This window comes from Olea europaea, unplaced genomic scaffold (genome assembly GCF_002742605.1).
Source record: "Olea europaea var. sylvestris unplaced genomic scaffold, O_europaea_v1 scaffold188, whole genome shotgun sequence".
Lineage (NCBI taxonomy): Eukaryota > Viridiplantae > Streptophyta > Magnoliopsida > Lamiales > Oleaceae > Olea > Olea europaea.
This window is the reverse complement of record NW_019236598.1, coordinates 546439-569799: the sequence shown is the minus strand read 5'-3', so window position 1 is coordinate 569799 and position 23361 is coordinate 546439. Positions and strand designations below refer to the sequence as shown.

General features: G+C 35.4%; 2 protein-coding genes across 2 annotated transcripts; both read right to left on the bottom strand.

Annotated features, from left to right (window-relative positions):
- Nucleotides 1-5: 5 nt before the first annotated feature.
- Nucleotides 6-2103, bottom strand: LOC111378840 (serine/threonine-protein kinase RIPK-like). Its single transcript, XM_023002110.1, has 5 exons — nucleotides 1590-2103; nucleotides 1312-1447; nucleotides 1078-1214; nucleotides 850-973; nucleotides 6-765 (listed from the first exon to the last, which is right to left on the bottom strand). Exons 1-5 carry the CDS (start codon nucleotides 1968-1970, stop codon nucleotides 170-172), a joined length of 1374 nt encoding a protein of 457 aa, XP_022857878.1. The 5' UTR covers nucleotides 1971-2103; the 3' UTR covers nucleotides 6-169.
- A 9428-nt stretch (nucleotides 2104-11531) lies between these two features.
- On the bottom strand, nucleotides 11532-13361 carry LOC111378834. Its single transcript, XM_023002104.1, has 6 exons — nucleotides 13113-13361; nucleotides 12879-13014; nucleotides 12506-12770; nucleotides 12259-12389; nucleotides 11685-11716; nucleotides 11532-11579 (listed from the first exon to the last, which is right to left on the bottom strand). Exons 1-6 carry the CDS (start codon nucleotides 13359-13361, stop codon nucleotides 11532-11534), a joined length of 861 nt encoding a protein of 286 aa, XP_022857872.1.
- Nucleotides 13362-23361: the final 10000 nt, after the last annotated feature.

The following is a 23361-nucleotide window of genomic DNA, read 5'->3' as shown; positions in this document are numbered from 1 at the left end:
TAGAATGACTTTTGAAGATTTGTGTTGTGGTGGTATGCATGATTTATAAGCTTCTGAGTTGTGACATAGCATAAAAACAACATTAAATAGAAACAGAGGAGAAATTGCAGTAAAACGATACAAAAGAAACAACGTGAATACATCAACTACACACATACATTAATAATTTTCAACAATAATTAGCATCCCTCAGGCTGAGGTCCTTGTTCTTGGGAGATTCTCTTTTGTTCTTTATAGTTCTGTATAAAGCAGTATCAGAGTATACAGCACGAGACCTGATTCGATGCCTGTGCCTATAACCTTTCTTTTTCTTTACTTCCTCCTTTTCTTGATGTCCTTGATTTCCATTCCCATTCAGTTTGGCCTCATTTTCATCATGTTCATTTGTCTTTAGATTGACCTCTTTCTCTTTGCCTTCTAGGGAAACAACACCCACAGAGGACCCAACTGGGATATTGTTGAACTGTAGGGTAAGTTCCAAGATTTTCACCACATTGTTCATCGTTGGCCTGCTTTTGGGAAAGTGGCTCAAGCATTGATAAGCCAGTTCAGCTACTTTCTTAGCACCTTCAGTTGAGTATTGACCTTCGAGTCTTGAGTCCATTATTCTATCAAGATTACGGGAATCCTTCAAAAGAGGCCTTGCCCATTCCACCAAGTTTTGCTCTCTACTTGGACGGTTCTTATCCACTGCCCTTTTTCCTGTCAGCAATTCTAATAGAACAACTCCAAAGCCGTATATATCATTCATCGTTGTCAAATGACCTGGATTCTGTAAGTATTAGAGACATATTTCATGCTGCTATTCAAAAATAAAATCCTTATTTGAAAATCAAGTTCATATGTTACCAGTCATGACATATTCAGGAGCGGCATAGCCATGGGTGCCCATCACACGTGTTGAGACATGTGTGTCATCTCCTTCTGGTCCATCCTTGGCCAGTCCAAAATCCGAAAGCTTAGCAGTATAGTCCTGGTAAATATACCGATCTTGACAGTATTAGATGGTGGGAAGGGGAAATTTAGCATAAATATAACATGATTGAACAAACTATTGGAAATGGGACAGGAAGTTACAGAATCCAATAGGATATTTGAAGTCTTGAAATCCCGGTATATTACTGGTTGATCTTCCCCGTGAAGAAATGCCAGTCCTTTTGCAGCACCAACTGCAATTTTTATCCTTGTCAACCATGGCAAGGCAGTGGAATACCCTACAGCAGTCAAAAATATATATATTGTCAATTTTTATTCCAGATGATGTTTAAATTCTTTACACGAACCATCATCTTCAATTATATGTAGACTTACTTCTGAATAATTGATTTTCGAGGTTGCCTCTGGCCATATATTCATATACAAGAAGCCTGTGTTCATCCTCACAACAATATCCAATCAACTTCACAAGATGGGGATGCCTCAATTGCCCAAGTAAGATGACTTCAGTCTATAACTTGAAATAAAAATATGAATCAAGACTAGATTCAAGAAATTTTCTAGTATCTAATACAAGGTCAAGGGGGAAAATGAAGAAAAAAGTGAAAAAATTTGACGAAAGCAGCATGAGGTATTTCAAGCTGAATTATCACCAGCCACTCTCGATGACCTTGAGTGCCATCCAGATCGAGTAACTTGACAGCAACAGGCTGAGCCCTAAGCCCAGGCCCGAACTTGTCGTCAATGAATCCTTTGTGCACTGGTCCAAAACCACCTTCTCCAAGAAAATTACTTGACGAAAAGTCATTAGTAATCAGTTTGAGTTCTGTTAGTGTGAAAATGTGTAGATTTGATCCGACAAGAGAGTTAGAAAGGTCACTGGCAGAGAGTAGGGAACCGGAATCACTTATATCAGAAAGTGATAGCCTCTTATCAGAATTTTGTTTAGAAACTCGACTTTTGGAATCCAGAGTGAGGCTCTTGAACTGGAAACAAGTAGGAAGGAGAGTTTTCCATGTAATCTTGAAAGCCATAGTGTATCGTAACTGATCAAACTTCTTTCTAGAATCCCAGGTGTATAAATATGCGTGTGTGGGTGCAAGGTAAGAAGAGAGCAGAAAAAAGTGTGTGGTCACAGATATGTTGGCAGCCAAATATCGTGGTTTTGAATGCTGAGCTAATACATATAGTACCGATAAAATCCATCCTATTTTTTCCTGTTTGCCAATATTAATAAGTTGATCAACATGGAAATCTTTTAAGCCCATTTGGTAGCAATTTTTTCACCCAAAAATCAATTTTATGATCGTTATTTTACTATTTCAACCGTCATTTTTGACTTCTTCACTTACAAATGGAATCTATTTTACCTCTAACGGTCAAAAAATTAATTCTCATAATTATAACCGAACAAGCCATAAATCTAGATGGAGATGATTGAGTCCATCTTCAATAGAAATATTTGGAAGTCTTGAGTTTTTCTATCGAACATGTTCATTATACAATATTGTATTTGTTTGAGTATGAGACAACAAATATTTTTGTCGACCCCGTAAATTGGTCTTTCGACGTGGTCAACTAAAAGCTACTCCAATTGTTCCTCCCTACACACAATAACAAATGGTTAGGTGTATATGGCCATTCCCAGCTGTGGTGGTGGTCACATACACTCCGACGATTAAGTTAGTTGACGATAGTGGTGATTTTTGTCGGAATACGCAAACTTGGGGGAGGAGAAAATGTATAGCCAAGCTTTGGGTATTTATAAGCAAAAGGCGTTGTCAGATGCAAGACACGTGGACTCATTCGACTGTGCGATGAGTCTGCTCGTAGGCGTCCATCAGCCACTTCCTGGGTGGGCAGACAATCAATTCTTCTGAATAGGGATTGACATTTGACAGAAATATCACATCCATCATTTTAGAGATATGGACATAAATCTGGCCATAAGATTTGTTCATGAAACAGGCGACAGAGATGTGCTTATCCTCTTCTTCGTTGTGTATTGCCTCGGTTAAACATGCTTCAGAGAGCTAGGCCTCAATAAATGTAAACGCCTCGGACCTTGTCACTTCGGAACATCAATGCCTCGGTCAACATCATACCTAATGCGCCTCAGATGCGTCTGCCCCTAGATGCACGATGTGCTCTGTGAGGAGGCGTAACAATTTTCTTAATAATCTCGTCAAGGACTATGCAATATGAATTATGCTATTTGTGTTGGGTTGTGCGCCCAACATTGTATGGTTTTGTTGATATAAAAATAACAATATTCTTATATCAAATAAAATTGTTTTTCCTTTACTTATTGCATTTATTTATCTTTGAGCATGCAAACTAAAGTGCCTACGATCATATCTGAAAATATAAGTTGGGTACTTCATACTTGAGTTGAGAAATATAATGAGATACAACTTTTATTTTGATAATAAATAATTTGTTCACAATCAATATATAAGTATTGACACCTAGTACTAGAATGTTGTAATGTTGATCGATTCACTATTCAGGTTTGTGATTTATTTTTATCACAGAAATAGTTAAAGGTTACACTAGTACACTTGGAGTGTATTGAACGGACCACATATTGAGTTTAATTCTATAGCGTGATCATGCAGAGAATTAAATTCCACTACACTGCTGTGCATTTTATCTAAATTCATTGACAAGATTACATATATCTTTTCGTAATTTTAGTGGTTCTTAATTCATCAATAGGTGAGATCAATTTGATTGATCAAATATCTAGATGAGTTTGGAACTTGAGAATGAGTGAAATAGAGAGCAAGAATTCATGTCGGGAACCTTTACCCTGAAAATTGGTAGAGTGATTATTTAAGTATTTTCTATCGAATGATTAAAATCCGAGTTCTGTATTTAGCGATAGCTAAACTTCGACATATGTGATTATTTTATAGGACTATTGAAGAAAATAATACTTAAGTTAGTGAAAATAATTAAAAGGGCAAACACGGTCATTTATGTTCATAACTAATTATCAGATCTCAGATGGAAATAAAATACATATACAACTCAGGCTGAACAAGAAACCGCCAAAACGAATCGAAACTGTTGGTTTGGTTCCATGTGTATCCGTCAACGTTTTTGTTTTGAACCAAACTACTTCGAAGTGATTTAGTTTAGATTTTAATTTTTGCAAACCGTTTCAAACCACCAAACCATTTACTTAAAAAAAATTGAAAATAAATTACTCTAAATTCTATTTAACCTAATTAAAACTTAACACATTTCAATTAAAAAAATACATCTATATTAGACATAATTCAATTAAACTAAAATCCACAATTATACATCTCAATTAATTAATTAATCTTATCAAAATATTTATGAGTCATCATAACTGTGAATGTAAAACCCTCAAATTGGGTCTCCCTTAAAGTAATTCATCAATATTTAGATTTAGTAAAAGTTTTGAATGATTCACAAAAAGTCATAGTAGTTAGATACTATTGTATTTGAATTTTTTTAATCATTTTATATCATTTAACTATAATCAACAAATTTATGTAATATATTTTTATATTTATCTTCAAGAAAATGAATCATGTACTACACTTGCAGATGGTCAACTAAGAGTTTAAAATATTTATATTATATTGTTGCATTATAATGATATTAATTATATAATTTTGATTTGTACTTTTTTTAATAATACAATTTATGTTTTAACATGAAATTTTAGACTAATATTTATTATTTAACTTATTTATATATATTATTTTTTTCTTAAATCGTGGTTTTAAACTGAACCAAATCGAAAAAAATAGTTTGGATTGGTTTGGTTTGGAAAAATTTCAAACCACTTAAAATGATTTGGTCTGAAAATTTGTCTCAAACTGCTCAAATAGAACCGTGTTCACCCCTATGTATAAAAGTCAGAGGAAAATATTATAGATTTAATGGCTTCTGTAATTTTATATATTCCAATAGTTCAATCTTTTGCTTTTAGTGAAAAAATCAAAGATTAATAATTAAATTCGGTGGTCTAGAATCGATTAGACATCATCTAATTATTGGAGCTTGGATAATAAATGTCCTATTAGGTTCTTGTGTTAACTCTATAAAGTATTGGAACTTAATTATGATAATTATAATAGTTTTGAGTTTAATTGTAATTACAATAAAATTTTGTACTTATTTGTAATTACTATGAGAGTTGTAAATTTAATTATAATTGTAATTGAAGTTCTAGAACTATGCATGTAATTAAATGCAAATTAATTGGATTTGGACTTTAATCAAAATTCGTACTTGAATTTTAATTAGAACTTTTATTTGAATGTGAAATTGTTATTGTACATGGATTGTAACTATTTTATTCATATAAATAAAGATTAGATGGAAATTAAACATCCTATGAGATTGTATAACAATTATAATATATAATTCCAGATTGTTCAAATGTTGATAGAAAAAAGAGAAAAAAAAATATTTTTTTCTCATCTTGTTCAATTGTCAAGTTCAAAAATTAGTTTTTTGATTTAATTAAAAGAAAGTGCACATCCACCGATATAATTTTGACTTTGGAGAATACCATAGAAGACTTGGATGTTTGAAACATCAATTTCTTGCAATAAAACATGCTGAAATTTAGTGATTCATAATTTATTCAAGAATTCACCATCAAATTTAGGTAAAATTTGAATCCTTTATTTTTGATATAACAATTTGTATATTAAAAATGTATAACTTTGTTGACATTCAATGAGATGTAAAAATTTGTCCCATTGATTGTTTTAAGTGGTATTAAAATCAATAACAAAAATATTGACCACCTCACTTACTGTTAACAAAACTGTCAATATTTTTGTTATTGATTGAGACACATCTCCAAGTGGTAAAATGGGAGGGTGGAGAAATTCAGTTTTGCTTGAGGCTGCAGCGTCAAGGGTTCGAATCCTGAAATATGGATTTGGTTCTTGGGTAAGTGCAAGTGTACAAGCAGCCTTCCACCCTATACCCCTTGGAGGCATAACCTGTGATTTACCTTCCTCACGATACTCCAGGGTAAGGGCGGTGGGGGACCCTCAAGGTTGTGGTTCAACCTTTTAACAAAACTGTCAACCATATTGTACCTATAGCAAAATTGCTACAATATAAGCCTTGACTTTGAAATGTTCAAATTATAATATCAAATCCATGGAAAGCAGGGAACCTTGCAAAGCACACTCTATCATAATATTCATACATCAATTTGTTGGTTTGGGCAGTCTCTCTTTCATAAACAATTCGTAAATACAACTTGTAATTACCTTTTTATATTTCACACAAAGTCATTCGTGGATGTACATACACTTGAATTTGAGCTTTGTCACCGAGTAAACTTTTAAAACACTGCAGATAAATTCAACAAAGCTAGTTTTTAATTGATTTGTGGTGTCACCTAATTCATAATTCCAAACTGAAAGTGGAAAATCCTGATTCTACAAATAGGAAGAGGGAAATAAAATATTTAAAAAAGGACTGGTAAGCTGGAGGAATGAAGCCCAAAAGTCAGTCAAGAGTCCTGTTTTTTCTTTCTTCATTCATATCAGATGACAAATTGGAATTTTCTCGTACTAAACACCAAAATAATGGAGCCCAAGAGGACCCTATTTTCATTCAAAATCCCACCCTGTGCATACGCTAGTGTCATGGTAAATTCCTTCCAGAGCTTGATGAATGTGTCAACTCCAATGGATTGATTTTGAAATAAGAAAGCAATGTCTCTTGCATAAATTATTTTTAATTTTGCTAATTAAAATCCAAAGATATTTGTAATATTGACAAAAATAGTGTAACACTATTAACAAATGCGTGGACTAATTATTTTTCATGTCCAAGCATGAATCATGTGTGAATCGACAAGGTCGGAATCATCCGCCAAACGAAGCAATAGCCTAAAGGTCTTCAATGTAACTTTTTTGTTCAATAAAAATGAAAATGATGCAGACTGCAGAGCAAGTCAAAATTCAGAAACATTCGAAATGGGATTCATATTCTTGGTTGGTGAAGAAATTTGCAAAGCTGTGTTGACCTGGGCGGGCACTCCAAATTCCAGCCTTGGAGTCTAAATCAGACCTAACACGGGAGGCTCCCATTCTAAATATATGTGAATTGGATAGCGGTCTTACCTAAACTCCGACTTGACCCAAGGTACTGTGCGTCCGTAACTGAAATTTTCTCTATATACATCAACAAACATCATACCACACAAAACCAACTAATGGCAAAGACAGCGGGTCCCTAATGACATGTTTCGTATGCGGGAAAACAGTAATGTATGTTGTACTATCGAACCATCTTCCTTCATTATAGCATTCATATATTCAACAAACAAAGATAATACCTATATAAAATGAGAAATAAATAAATAAATAAGCGCATTCAACAGACCTGCACTTCAAGAAGAAGATGAAGAAATAAACAAAAAGCAAATTCCCCTCCTTTTTCTTATGGCACAACTAAAAACAGAATCATATTCTTTTCTAGATCCCCGAGGAGCAATAACTTCATTTGCTTCCCTCCTCGGAAATGAACTAGAAAATTTTGTTAGTCGATCACACAAGAAGAGCACAGGAATCAATGGCCAATAAACAAGATTCGGTTTATAGACAACCACCTTGCCGAAGCTTTAGTCAAATGCTCAGCACCAAAAACTCAGTGCCAAAACAACATTTCACATTGAACCACTTTCGCAAATTTACACCTGTCATGTCAATGCAATAGAAACACGTTAGCATTCAAGAAGGATCAAATGCAGGACTTAAAACTTGTGCCAAGGACATTGTTTATGGTCATACCTCGCTGTCCAATGATAGCAAAATGAACGGTATTTACAGAAAAGAACCCCGTGATACTCATAAGTGAAATCCCAAGGGGAAGTAAAATTTCATTAGAAAATGCATAGCGGAGTACAACCTTTTGGCAATCAAAAATGAAGCAACTCAACTGTTTACAGCATTAAGCATTTAGCAGCTATGATGATGGGTCTGTGTATTTGGACATGTTATTTAAAACGAAGCTGCAGTTTTGTCGAAGTATCAAATGTTCAATAAGAGACTGGTAAAAAGACTTCAGAGCCTTGATGTCATTACCCTGAGAATGAAAAGATTGAGGTATATATGAGATTAGATAAGGAAAAATGAGATGGTAGATTCGATAAAGCAATTAGGACCATGCAAGGGAAAGGTGCATAACAAGATCATATCATAAGACCGTACATATATACTTATGTGAAAGGTGTTGGGAATGGAGAGGGAAATATGGCACCATATGAAGTATTGATCACACAAGTAAGAACAAGATTAAGACAAGAATGGTAGATAAATCAAGTAATTTTATTAATTGACAATCAATGGAAAGAAAAATACAATTTTAGCAATACATAAACTAGAAGAAAGTCAAATATATATAGGGATAATCCAAACCCTAGAAGCAGAGTTGTGGATAAAATAGAATAACTAAAAGTATTTTGATCTCTTTAAGTCCAACACAAATTACAACTCCCAATAGGACTTCCAAATATAATTTCAATTAGAATTTGCCAATAGACTTCGAATAGGATTCCAAAAACATTCTAAATAGAATTCTTTTTAATGCACACTTTAATTAGAACTCTTAACTATCTTCATTAAAGAATTCAATTCACACCTAAATTCTAACAATCTCCACCTTGACACGAATTTCGATTCAACGAATGAAGCTCCAAAATTTCTTCACCTGGAAAAATAAATTCGACTGCAGCAAAAGGGACCGAACTCTTCAACCAAAACCCAACTTTTTCACCTCATGAAAAATTACTCTTCCTTTTTCCACAGTATCCACAAATGATACCCGAACCCAAATATCGGGTTCCCAAAATTCCCACAAGAAATTCAAGATTTACCAAACAGGGTCGAAGCATACACTGTAGCAAAATCAACTCTTAATGTTTTTACCGAAAGCCTCTTGTTATTCTCGACACCTTCAAAAACTCCAAAAGCATGTGCAACCAAATCAGCATTCCATACCTATCTGCAATGGATTTATTCCTAGCAATTGAATATGATGGAACTGCGAACAATGGCGGCAAAGTGGAATTACCCATATTCTCTAAACTCGACCGAGTAGTATTCTTCAATATAGACCTAGGTCCAAATCCCAAAGGTATAGTACCAAACAGAATCTCAACTACGGTACTAAACCTGTGCTGACTTTTCTTCACCGATTCTGCTCAGCCTTGGAATATGTATAATTGGGACCTCTTCCATCCCTCTAATATAACACCAACATCCTTCCGGACCCTCAAGACTCCACTTGCTCCAGAGAACATGTACCATTTCGAATCAAGAGTATTCAACGAAATGAGATTTTTCTTCAAATCTGAAATATGTTAAATGTGATCAAGTGTTCTACATATTCCATCTACCAACTTCAATCTAACTTTACCAATGCCAGCCATCTAACAAAATTCATTGTTACCCATGACAACACCACCTTACGTCACCGTTTCATATGTTTCAAACAAATCCCGATTGTGACACATATGGGACTTACAAGCTGAGTCCAAAATTCACTCCTTGTCAGGTTTGGATTCCACGTAAGAAATTGTCGAGACATCTCCATCACTCAAATAGTCCTCAATTATGTTGGTCTCGTTCGAAATGTTTGATTGGTTTCCCTGATTTACAGCTGAAGTACTTTTATTCTGTAATTTTTTGCAATCTCTCTTAATGTGTCATTTCTTCTTGTAATAATATCAAACTTGATTGCTAAAACTCGACCTTGCCTTATCCCTTCACCAAACACCATAAATCAGAAGACTTGGACTCAGATCCAACCAGATGCTTCATATTATCCTTTGAGAACAGGATATCATATACGTCTTCAATGATAAAATTATCACGACTATATAAAATCGTATCCCTAAACGAAGTAAACGAAGCGGGTAGCAAACACAACAGGATTAAGGCCAAATCTTCTCATCATACTTCACCTCTAATGTCTCTAAATCAGCAACGATCTCCTTGAACACAACCAAATGATCTTCCAAAGATCCACTTTTGCCATGGGATGAGAACATAACCTCTGCTTCAGATGAAATTCGCTCCTCAGACTTTTGGTCACGCACAATTGCTCCAGCTTCAACCACAACGCAGCTGCTTTCTTTTCCCTCAAAACGTTTTGAAGAATTCTGTTAGAGAAATGAAGATAAATCTGTGAAATAACCTTCTGATCCTTCCATTGTTTCTCATCTGTTGTCCAAGTTGTGAGCATTTTGTCAAATCCTAATAACGCATCATTCAAATCCATTTGTGCTAATACAACTCATATTTTCATTTGCCACAATGAAAATCTTGTATTGTAATCCAAAAGTGAAATTTCATACTTCATGGTTGCTATCGATAGCAGAAAGCCTCAAACAAATCACAACCAATAGCTCTGATACTACATGTTGTGAATGGAGAGGCAAGTATGGTACGATATAAAGTATTGATCGCACAAGTTAGAACAAGATTAAAACAAGAAGAGAGATTGATAGAAGAACCAGGTAATTTTATTAATTGGCAACCAACAGAGAGAAAAATATAATTTTAGCAATACATAAATTGAAAGAAGAGTCAAATATATATAGGGACAATCCAAGTCCTAGAAGTAAAGTTGTGGATGAAATAAAATGCTCAAAAGTTTCCTTATCTTGATCTTTTTAAGTCCAACACGAATTCCAACTCCACAATAGGGTTTCGAAATAAAACTTCAATTAGAATTTGCCAATAGACTTCGAATAGGATTCCAAAAGTATTTCAAATAGAATTCTTCTTAATGTACATTTTAATTAGAACTTTCAATTATCTTCGTCAAAGAAATTGGGTTACACCAAATTCTAACAAAAGGAAGTCCAGCTTGGCATCTAGAGTTATTCATCTAGGGATCGAGTTTCTTTTTGTGTTTGTCTGAGCATGTAGGAATATACGAATACCAGGAGTCGCTAATTTTGTGTAATGTATGCACAAGGCTCAGGTAAGCTGGTTGTACACTATATTTAGCCCCTGTTGGGTGGGATTAAAATAAAATTTTTAGTAGATTTTAATAAAAATTGATAAAATGTGTAAGTTAAATGATGTGGATCTCATAAAATATGTGGTTAAAATTAATTATGAACTTTGATTTAAATTAAAATCTAGATTTGATTTTTCCCAAACAGGGGGACACTTTTAATTTTAAAAGAGAAAACACATACACATGCGCACATATAGATATTAACATATTTCAAAAAAATATAAACACAAGTGTGTGACTTCAGGTTTGTGGTTGAGCTATCCCAATACCTTACAGTTTGTGAGCATGTAGGAGCATATGAATACTAGGACTTTCTAATTTTGTGTGATGTGTATAGAATAGGGCTCAGGGCTAGCCTTGAGAGATTTGAAGACCCAGGCGAATAATTGTATTGAGGCCCTTAAATTTTGTTTGTTAACAAGTGTAGCAATACTAAAACATTTAATAAAAAATATATTTATATTTAAACGAAGACTTTGTACAATCTAAAAATATATCTTAGAACTGAGAGATTAAATTTTCATATTTTGAGATACAAAATCAAACTACTAAAATTAGGTACTTTCAACCCTACTTAGATTCAGTATATCGTGAATCACTTCCTAGACTATTTACAGAGATTCATTAGTGAATCATCGATGAAAACTAGCATCATCCTAGTCTTAAACAAATTTTTTCGAAATATGGTCTTGCCCATTACTGCTTACCCCGTCATCTCTATCAAAATTCTCTTCTAAATCTTGAAATATCGCAGTTTCAAAGGATATTACATGAAATAGTTTCATGGGGTGCCTTTCTTCTTGGTACAGAAAGAGACATCGTGCAACAGTAGTTTACTTCGCTAGACTACCTTCTGTCTTTTCTCGATCGCATCGGGACGAAAGAAATTTTGATTACAATTTTGTAGAAAACTTACAATAGAGAATTTGATTGCATTGAAAATAAATTGATCTTTGATTGACGAAAGCTAAAAATTACAATTGATGAAAGCAGAAAATTACAATTGCTAGTGCGGAGGCGGATACTAGTGAGTTTGAAAGATTTTTAAATGACTAATACTTCCTATAATAACATTTGTAACAAAAACCTAAGTGATAGAAGTAGATGTTTAAATGACAAGGAATCATACAAACTTTTACAAATATCAGAGCTATTTTACAACTGAAATAACTATTACAATGAAAAGAAAATTACAACTCAAACTTGAACAAATATTTACAACGTGCGATCAAAGTTGGGCAAATTGCGATTGCGATTGTGTCAAGGGCTAAGTAAAGCTACGGTCTTTGATATTCTCTCCCATTTGTTTTGACAATGTCCTCGGTGCCATCAATGCACGATATGGTTTAATCAACGGTTTGAAGGCTCCAAGATCTTTTTTTATTTCCTTAGTATTCTCGTCGTTGCTACATCTGATCCATTTGACCAAGTACTCTTGATGATCTTTTATAGAGCTCGAGTGATTTGATCATCAAGAATAGCTTCAGCAACCATCTTTCCAGCTTTCTTCAATTCAAACACAGGTCACTTTGGCTCATTTCTAGATGTGTCCTCCTTATCTGCAAAGTATGGCTTCAGCACACTAAGATGAAGGACCTTGTGAATTTTACACCATGAAGGAAGTTCAACTCTGTATGTGACTCTTCCAATCCTCTTCACGATGAGTAATGGTCCAATATATTTCAGCGCTAATCTTGAGTTCTTTCCTCTTGTCGGTTTATAAACATTTATGTCAGGAAGCTTAACCATTACGAGATCTCCAACGTTGAATTCAAGGAAACGGTGCTTTAGATCTGCAGACTTTTTATACAGTTTTTGAGTTTTCTCAAGATAACTTCGAGCAATTTCAATATTCCGTTTCCACTCTTGAGAAAAGTTTTTCGCTTGATGAGACTTGGTACTTTGTTCGATATCCACTGTATGAGGGAATAACGGTTGCTGGCCAGTAACAACCTCAAAATGTCTCTTATTGGTAGAAGAGCTTTTTTGGACATTGAAGCAAATCTGAGCTGCAATCAAGAGTTTCACCCATTTTTTCTGTGAAATAGAGATAAAGTGCCAAAGATATTCTTTTAACACAGAATTGAAGTGCTTTGTCTGTCCATCAGATTGTGAGTGAAAATTAGAACACATACGCAAAGTTGAACCAAGAAGTTTGAACAACTTGGTCCAAAATTTGCCAGCGAAACGAGGATCTCGATCACTGACGATGTCTTTAGGCAGTCCCCAGTATTTGATAAATGTTTGAAGAAGAGTTGAGCTATCTCTTTCGCTAATATATACTTAAGTGCTGTGATGAAAGGTGCGTACTTTGATAAACAGTCCACCACGACGATGATAGTGCCAAAATCCTCAACTTTTGGCAATCCAATAATATAGTCCATTGATACACTTTCGAATAGCCTAGTTGGGACGGAAAAGGGCTCCAACAAGCCTGCTTTTTTTTTGATGACCTGCCTTATCTTGCTGAAAAATAAGACAGGTTTTCACATAAGTTGCAATGTCATCCTGCATTTGAGGCCAGTAGTATTCACGTTGTAGTAGTGCACAAGTACGTTCCTCTTTGGGTTGCCCTGGACAAATCGTGTCGTGCCATTCCATAATTAGTGATTCTTCAAATCTCCGCCCTTAGAAACATATAAGTGGTCTCTTTTAGTCTTCACTAGTTCCCCATCAAGCCAGAACTGTCGAGTCTTACCCTGCTTGATGAGGTCAACCAAATGTTGAGTAGCCGAGTCCTTATCCATAAGTGCCCAAATTTGATCTCTTGTATTCATGATAACGGTACTCCCTGAAAGAGCAGCCACAGAGCAAATGGCAATCAAATCGGCCCGTTGACTAAGAGCATCAGCAATATGATTACTAGATCCGGGATGATACTCTAGCATAAAATTGAATCCTGAAAGAAATTCCTGCCAACGAGCCTGCTTGCTTGATAGTTTTGGTTGGGACATAAAGTGACTAGCCGTAGCGTTATCTGTCTTCACAATAAATGGAGACCCCAGTAAATAGTGCGCCATCCTCTAAGATAATGGACTACTGCCAATAATTCCTTTTCATGCACCAAGTAACGACATTATGTTTAGTTCAACTTTCGACTCTTATATGCTACCGGATGTCCTTTTTGCATAAGGACTCCACCAAATGCAAAATTTGAAGCATTTGTGTGAACTTCGAATGGTTTAGTCATATCTAATAAGGCTAAAATCGGGTTCATCCACATGGATTTCTTCAACCTTTCAAAAGCAGTTTGACATTGGGATGACCAGTCCTAATCTTTATCCTTCTTTGTCAATTCGGTAAGTGGCAGTGCAATTTCTTATTATCCTTTCACAAATCTTCGATAATAATTGCATAACCTAAGAAAAGAACATACATTAAGTACAATTTTTGGTGGTTGCCAATCTTTGATGGCTGTCGAATCCATGCAGATTTTACCTTGTTCAATAATATAACCCAAGAAACTGATAGAGGTTTGAGAAAATGAGCATTTAGACGATTTGACATAGAGTTCATTCTCTCATAACTGATTAAAAACTTGCCTCACATGTTGCACATGTTCCTCCAATGTCTTGCTGTAGATTACTATGTTGTCGATGTACACCACAATAAAATCGTCCAAAAATCGGTGAAGTACCTGATTCATCATAGTACAAAACGTTGCTGGAGCATTTGTCAAGCCAAAGTGCATCACTTTAAATTCAAGGGCTCCATATTTAGTTACCACCTTAGTCTTTGCTTCATCTTCCTCCTTGATCTGAACTTGCTAGTATCCGAATCTAAGATCAATTTTTGTGTAATACTTTGCCCGACTCAGTCGATCGAAGAAATCCGCAACAAGTGGAATATGATAGTCATTCTTTACAGTGATCTTGTTCAAGGCTCGATAGTCACAGTACATTCTAAGAGAACCATTAGTCTTTTTCTGAAACAACACAAGAGCTTTGTATGGTAACTTTACAGGCATAATAATTCCACTCTCCAACATTTCTCCCAATTACTTCCTAAACTCTTCAAGCTCAGGCTGAGACATACGGTATGGTGCTTTGGCGGGAGGTTTGACACTTAGAATAAGTTCAATTTCAAGATCAATCGTCCTTCTTGGTGGAAATTTCTTAGGTAATTTGTCCAGCATGATGTCCTCAAATTCCCGAATAAGCCTTTTAACGAATTTTGGAATAGGACCAGTCGCCTCTTTGATCTCCTTTAATCGAAGAGTAAACAAAAAAGAAGGTTCATTTCTCTTAAAATCCTTGCTAAATTACATGGCCAAGATATTCTTCTCCCCCATCCTTCCAGCTTGTGTAGGGATGACACAGGGCTTATCACCCATCATCATTAACGAATCGAAATATGACAACACTGCTGTCTTAGTATTCCGAAGGAATTCCAATCCCAGAACAAGTTTGAAGTAATCCATTTGAACTATAGATAAGTTTATCTTTTCCTTGAAAGGACATACTTTGATAAACACCAATTTCGCCACTCCAACTATTGGTTGAGCAGCGAAATTGATTGCTTTGATTTCCCAATACCCTTTTCCAGAACAAGTCCGAGTCACTCTACTTTGGTACATGTAAGGTAGTTGTGGGTGGCACCAGTATCCACCATAGCCCTGATTGGGTTCCCATTGATCTTTACATCAATGTACATTAGGCCTTTGGCCCTACAAATACGAGCCTTTACTTCTTCCATCTTTGCCTCTTTTAAGGAAACATCATCCTTTTCAGCAACCCGATGTGATAGTGTATTGCACCGATGTAAAAATGCACCAACTACATCGTTATACTCTTCAGAGTTGATCTTACCATGTCTATTAGCTTGAGAGGTATCTTGCTTTGAACTTGATTCTCCATTTGCTAGTTGACAATATGCATTTCCCATCCGTTTCTAAGGACACTTCGACATAAGATGAGGTCCTTCGCATAAAAAGCACATAGTTTTAGGAGTGGCATTAGGTCGGCCCTCCGTTGCTTTCTCTTTGTTCCAATTGTTACTGTTGCTACCATTATAGTTCCCTTGACGGCTATTATGATAATTTTCATGAGAGTGACGGGTGCTTTGATAGGCTCATTCCTTATTCTGAGAGTAATGCTCTCCCTCATTTGGGTTTGAGCTGGGTTTGTAAGGTCTATTTCCACCTTCAATTGCTTGATTACTCCCCGAAAGTCGATCTTTTTTTGATTTTGTTCGATAGTCACTCAAACATTCGCGGCTCCCATGGTCATGCTCAAATCAGTAACATTTTGTCTCTGAAGTCCTGTGCATGTCCACGGTTTCAACCCTTCCATAAAGGTGAAGAGCTTTTCCTTTTTTGACATATCTTGAATATTCAACATATGCCCTGAAAATGTTTTCACATACTCCCTGATGGAGCTTGTATGTTTCAGGTCTCGAAGTGCCCGTCGAGCCTGATACTCAACATTTTTTTGGGAAAAACTGCGATCTGATCGCTTCCTTGAGGAGATCCTAAGAATCTATTCGGACCCTGTTGGCCTGAATATCAGCATATTTGGTTTGCCACTATAGTTTTGCATCTCCACCTATATACATGGTAGCTGTGGTTACCTTTCTTGCTTTGTCTTCAATCGAACCTCTGAGAAAGTACTATTTCATGTCAAACAAGAAGTTTTTGACTTCTTTTGCATCACAGCCCCTTCATAGGAACATAGTTCAGGAATTCTGAGTCTGAGAGTATACTCATGTACGTGAGCTTGCCCATTGTCCACCGCATTGGAGTACTCGTAATTGAGCTCTCAAATGCTTCCATTTCATCTTGCAAATCATGAATGATTGCAATAGCTTCAGTCATTACTGTGGAAGCCTTTTGCCTTTCATCCAGTTGGATGTGTAATTCACGAATCTCCAACTCTGCCACTTCAACTTTTTCCTCGAGGCCCTCCACGGCATAGCACAACCTAGTAATTGTCTCATCCAGTGCATCCACGCATTGTTTAGTGCTCTTCTTTTGAAGATCTCCTACTTCAGTGGTGTGTGATGTAATTGGATCCATAGCTTTCTTATCGAGGGTCGTGAGCCGTAACTCTGATACCAACTTTTACGGGGTACCTTTCTTTTGGGTACAGAAAGGAACATCGTACGACAGTAATCTGCTTTGCTAGACTACCTTCCGCCTTTTCTCAGTCGTGTTGGGATGAAAGAAAATTTGATTACAATTTTGTAAAAAGCTTACAATAGAGAATTTGAATGCATTGAAAGTAAATTGATCTTTGATCGATGAAAGCTGAAAATTACAATTGCTGGTACAAGGGGTAGATACTAATGAGCTTGAAAGATTTTTGAATGACTAATACCCCCTATAATAGCATTCACAATAAAAACATAAGTGACAGGAGTAGACTTTAAATGACAAGGAATCCCACTAAATGTTTACAAATATCAGAAAATAACTATTACAATGGAAAGATAATTACAACTCAAACTTGAACAAATATTTACAATGTGCGGTTGAAGTTGGACAAACTGCGACTACGATTGTGTCAAGAGCTAAGTAAAGCTGCGGTCCTTGAGACCTAGTTCTTTAAATTCATCAACTAATAATCTACTCATATTTGTAATATCCACAGTATTTGAAATAAGAATCACACTAAATTGAAAAGACATTACCAGATAAAAATCATTACCCCTCATTTTCTGGGTAGCTTCAAAACTAGCAAAATTTGCGGCAAATTCATCTCTCCTCAAATGGGTTCTTGTAAAAATTGGTTCTGCTGAAGAATTGCTGTACAATTTGGCCAAAACATATATAGTTATTGATATAATTTCTTGCTGAAATGGAGGGATCGATTTAATGATCCAAGCCCTTTTTTTAATAAATTTTGAGGCCCCCCTTAAATTTGAGGCTTGGGCCATTGCCCATGTGGCTTTTGCCTGAGTTCGGGCTTGATAGGGCTTAGGTAAGCTAAGTGTCTAATGTATATTACATTTAGCCTCTTCCCTTCTTCATTGGGGGAAGATTAAAATCGAATTTTTAGTAGATTTTGATTAAAATTGAAGAAATGCGAAGTTAAAAAGTTATAGTCTCATAAAATATGAGATTAAAATTATTTATTGACTTTGAATTACATTAAAATTTGGACTTAATTTTTATCAAGCAGGGGGACACATTTGATTTTAAAAGATAAAACACATACACACGCGCACATGTAGATGTTAACATGTTTCAACAAATAATAAACTCAAAGTGTGTGATTTCAGGTTTGTGGTTGAGCAATCTAAATAGTTTAGAGCTTGAAAATCTACTTAGCAACCAAACCTCGACCCAAGCAGTTGGCACTAGACACTCAGAGTTACGCCATAGAATCCTTCTGCTTGTCTCTACAGGACCTACAACCTACCACTTGATTCCTCCACCTTTCTGCCAACCCACCAGCATAAAAGTCAAATTGAAAATAGACAAAGAAAAGGGTCTCACTATATATATTGATTAGCTGAGCTCCAGCAGAAATAAACAAACTACAAAAGTTTAGATGACTGTCCAGTTAATTTATTCAAGAACATGTATTCTTTCTCCTTTTACAAAGCAACAAAAATGAATCATTTTGATGGGCTTAGGATCCATTATCAGTCGTTTGTGTTGGGAATTTATTTAACATGCACGGTAAAAAATTAAACGAAATTCAATTGCAAGTTTAAATTACTGTTGATAAAAGCAACATATGCCTACAGCTTTTGACAATACTGTTCTGCTAAGTCTTGAGGAGCTGTGGAAGGTTGAAGATATAGTAGGCTAGTATGTGGTGGAATAAGAGAGCAGTAGGAAGAGGCGTCAACGTGTGGGGACAAGTGAGCATGGGCTAGAGATCATGGCAACGATAATTAAGGTTCAGCATAGAATAATAAAAATGCAGATTAAAACATACACCAGTTAATTTGGATACGAGAAAAAGATGAATAGTGAAGTTTTCCACCAACCTATTTGAACATGAAATCAATAGCAGGACGACTTCCACTTATGAGAGGCTCACTGAAGCACTTACGAGAGGCTCACTGAAGCCTTGAATCAAACAGGCAACACACTGATTAGAACATAAATTTATGCAAACATAATGAAACTGTAATTGTTGTCCAAGTANCATGTTTCAACAAATAATAAACTCAAAGTGTGTGATTTCAGGTTTGTGGTTGAGCAATCTAAATAGTTTAGAGCTTGAAAATCCACTTAGCAACCAAACCTCGACCCAAGCAGTTGGCACTAGACACTCAGAGTTACGCCATAGAATCCTACTGCTTGTCTCTACAGGACCTACAACCTACCACTTGATTCCTCCACCTTTCTGCCAACCCACCAGCATAAAAGTCAAATTGAAAATAGACAAAGAAAAGGGTCTCACTATATATATTGATTAGCTGAGCTCCAGCAGAAATAAACAAACTACAAAAGTTTAGATGACTGTCCAGTTAATTTATTCAAGAACATGTATTCTTTCTCCTTTTACAAAGCAACAAAAATGAATCATTTTGATGGGCTTAGGATCCATTATCAGTCGTTTGTGTTGGGAATTTATTTAACATGCACGGTAAAAAATTAAACGAAATTCAATTGCAAGTTTAAATTACTGTTGATAAAAGCAACATATACCTACAGCTTTCGACAATACTGTTCTGCTAAGTCTTGAGGAGCTGTGGAAGGTTGAAGATATAGTAGGCTAGTATGTGGTGGAATAAGAGCAGTAGGAAGAGGCATCAACGTGTGGGGACAAGTGAGCATGGGCTAGAGATCATGGCAACGATAATTAAGGTTCAGCATAGAATAATAAAAATGCAGATTAAAACATACACCAGTTAATTTGGATACGAGAAAAAGATGATTAGTGAAGTTTTCCACCAACCTATTTGAACATGAAATCAATAGCAGGACGACTTCCACTTATGAGAGGCTCACTGAAGCACTTACGAGAGGCTCACAGAAGCCTTGAATCAAACAGGCAACACACTGATTAGAACATAAATTTATGCAAACATAATGAAACTGTAATTGTTGTCCAAGTAGATTCAAATCTGACAATATTGTGTCAAGTCAAACTAGCAAATTAGTAGCAGCTTTCTTTTCTGTCCAGAAGAAAAAGTCTCTCTTAGAGATGCATTTTCCTCTTTTAGTTCACTCTATAAAGAAAGATTAATAATTATTAAAAAGATGCCATCCATTCTCAGTGGTTGATCCAAGATTGGAAGTCAGCAAGAATATATATAGAAATTACACTAGTTAACTAATTAAACTAACAATTTTAATAATCAAATTATGAGCTTTTGTAAATTTAGATGAAAAGGTTAATAAGACCTCGAATCCCTATTATTAATTCGTTTCAATGCAATTAAATAACATGACAATATGTGCACATTTTTGTTGATAATGTTCTTAAACTAATTTAAAGCATTTCATGATATTAATTAAATCTATCTTTTCATGTGACCTTCGTATATCTTTATGAAAGACGTGAACATGAAAGCGTACAATAAAATTGCTAGAACATCTATAGAAATTATACAAAGTATAACGGTATATTTTTATCCCCTATCAGACTTTACAATGATTGTCATTAAGTACTTTTTATCATATTATTTCTCTCAAAATCACTAAAATTCACAATCAATAAAATGAGCGATCACGTAATTGAAAAGTTATTAAGCCTTATAATAATCATCCGAGAATGAATACATATTGGGCTTTAACTTCTATTTCTGTCCAATTGAGCCCATATCATCTTCAATTTTCATTTTGTGGTCCAAATCAACTATTGACAAGTGGCAATTAGGTTCCCAAACTTTGGATTTTACCATTTGTTGGCTTCTTTCTTTTAATTTCACATCCAATTATCAAGTTTCACCTAATAAACGAAATATTAAAATAAATTAGGCTATAATTAATCAAAAGAACTAATAAATGTCTATATTTTTTTGTCCGAATAAGTGTATAAAATACACTTGTCTTTGTTCTTGAGAATACCTAAATATATACATACGTCTCTGACATGCTGCCTATATGCAAACGTTCCTGTCATGACATGCACATGATGTTGCATTCGTGTGTCAAGATAACTACCGCGGCCTACGTACGATGCTACCATTATGTGTCTAAATCTCTACCATGACAGTTGACACGTGATGCTATATTCAAATGCCTACGTTCTTGCCATGACAAATACACGATACTGCCTTCATGTGTGTAATTTCTTGAGACAATCTGCACAGGGTGCTTGCTTTGAATGCCTATGTACTTTGCCATGGTGAGTACATTTTATTGCCTTCGTGTGCACACGAAGCTGCCACTGCATGCACAGGATGCAGCCCTCATGTGCACATGGAGCTGCCCGACTTGGTGTCATAAGGTGCCTGACAAATCTTTCTACAATTGTATGGCTTATCAAATTATGACTTCAAAAAATTGGTCTTTTTTGAAGATTTTCATGACTCTTTTGTCGTTTAGGAAAAATATTCATAATCAAAGCATGAGTATGATCTTGAAAATCTTTTCTTCCATATGTAAGCATACTAATAGAGCTTTAAAATGGTGTACGTCTCAGTAAATTTTGACAATTTCGTAAAATCGATGATGTGATTATGTAACACGATTTTTACTCTTTTAACGAAAACCTTCTTCACTCTAAGTGTAACGACTCGATCTCTGTGTCCAAATTATTAACTTACGTACAGAAAATCAAAAGGGATAAGATGGACTCAAGTTCTCCTAAAGCGGCTAGTACGTAAGAGAATGAATGACACGAGGCTAAGGTCATTAGAAATTTGGAAGTATTATCATTTTATTTTCTTTTAGAATCAAATATGTGGAAAACGATTAGATATTTCTATATAAGATTCAATAACTTCGTTTATAAAAATAATTTGTGCTTGATAAAAATTTAAAATAATTAAATTAAATATTAAGTTCGTCGCAGCCACACGCCATCTTTTCAAATCATCTTATTTCATCATCTGAAAAACGGGAAAGAATAACGTGAAATGAGCTAATGTTCAATAAGCAAATTCACTGCATATATGAATGCTTATAACATGTAGATGTATTTCTTTGACATAAATAGTTTTTTTCTTTTTTTTTCTTTTTTGTCGCAATATGTATCTTATTTTCTTTTATTTCTTTAAAGAAATTGACATTAATACTGTGAGCTCACTTTTTGGGACGGAGCTTAGCCACGTGAATATGAATGAAGTTGGAAACAGTTGACCACGTCATCCATGAAACCGAATTTACCACAAACCTCAGCTAGAAGGCAATTACTCAAGTTCACAATCTTTTGAAGTGCCTACAATTCAAATAAATGACAGACATCAATCATTCCAATTCCATAGATGCCTTTTCAGGTTTTGGCTGTCACTCTATCTTCTTGTGAATTTCTTCTATTGCCATGTACTCCTTGACCACATCTATATCTCTTTTAATTTGCTATGCCATGCATAAACTCTGTCATCAGATTAGTGAGTAGTTGATTGCTTTTATCAACCAATATTTAAGGCAGTTAACAGCTGACATAAGTTGCAAGCTGTATGGAGTCAAACATGTGTATAATAAAGAGATAATAAGTCGGTACATATGATCTCAAAATGTACTATGGCACTGACAAAGATACTATATTGGGATGAGCATTTATGTGTAAGTTATGATTGATTCAATTTAACTTCACAATTTTTGGGTGCTTTATTCTCAAAGTTTCTGATAGAAATACTTCTCTTTGATAATTTCGAAAGGATTATTATTCATCTAGATTACTAAGTAGATAATGCCGCCAAATCGCCTGCTAACGGGCTGATTTTCAAAGGTTTCCTTGTACAGTTTTTATCGTGCTGCCAGCAACTAAGCACATCTTTATATTACACATCATTTTAGAAGGATTAATTTTTGCATCTCTTTGTCGGTTTCAAGCTTTAAATGAAGTCATAAGTTCCATGCTAGACCACGTGCTTTCACAAATAGCTAGTGATTCTTATTACGCCAGGCCATATGGACATGTGGTTCCATGTGCCAAGTCCATCGAGGCCCATTTACTCATCTTACCCAACCAGAAATCTTCAGAACTTCCCTAAGGTCCTCGTCGATTGGGCTTTCTTCATGGCCTCCATGTCTGCTCCCCCTTCTGAGTCCTTCACTGGCCTTTCGAACCTCCTTTATTTTAATAGCCTTTATTGAAGCCTCCATCAACTTTGGGAGAGGATTCATGGCATGCTTAGCAGTAGGGGCAGCAATAGTGCCTGATTTTCCAAAGATGGAGCTGCTGTGGGACAGCTTCCTTTTCTTCCGAGGCTCCTCAGCTTTCTCATTTCCTTTATCTTCATTTTCCTAGGCCCTATTAACCTTGAGAAGTGCATCCTCGTCATCTTCTTCGTACAATCTTTGCTGAGGTACTTCAG

Excerpts from the sequence above, each read along its gene's own strand:
- LOC111378834 (XM_023002104.1), bottom strand. The coding sequence starts at position 13,361 with ATGGACTATATTATTGGATTGCCAAAAGTTGAGGATTTTGGCACTATC. Across the intron at positions 12,390-12,505 it reads ACATCTAGAAATGAGCCAAA|ATGTAGCAACGACGAGAATA; the intron begins GTGACCTGTGTT and ends CAAATGGATCAG. Across the intron at positions 11,580-11,684 it reads ATTTTGATAGAGATGACGGG|GAAGTGATTCACGATATACT; the intron begins GTAAGCAGTAAT and ends TAAATAGTCTAG.
- LOC111378840 (XM_023002110.1), bottom strand. The coding sequence starts at position 1,970 with ATGGCTTTCAAGATTACATGGAAAACTCTCCTTCCTACTTGTTTCCAG. Across the intron at positions 1,215-1,311 it reads CGAAAATCAATTATTCAGAA|GGTATTCCACTGCCTTGCCA; the intron begins GTAAGTCTACAT and ends TGACTGCTGTAG. Across the intron at positions 974-1,077 it reads CAAATATCCTATTGGATTCT|GACTATACTGCTAAGCTTTC; the intron begins GTAACTTCCTGT and ends TATATTTACCAG.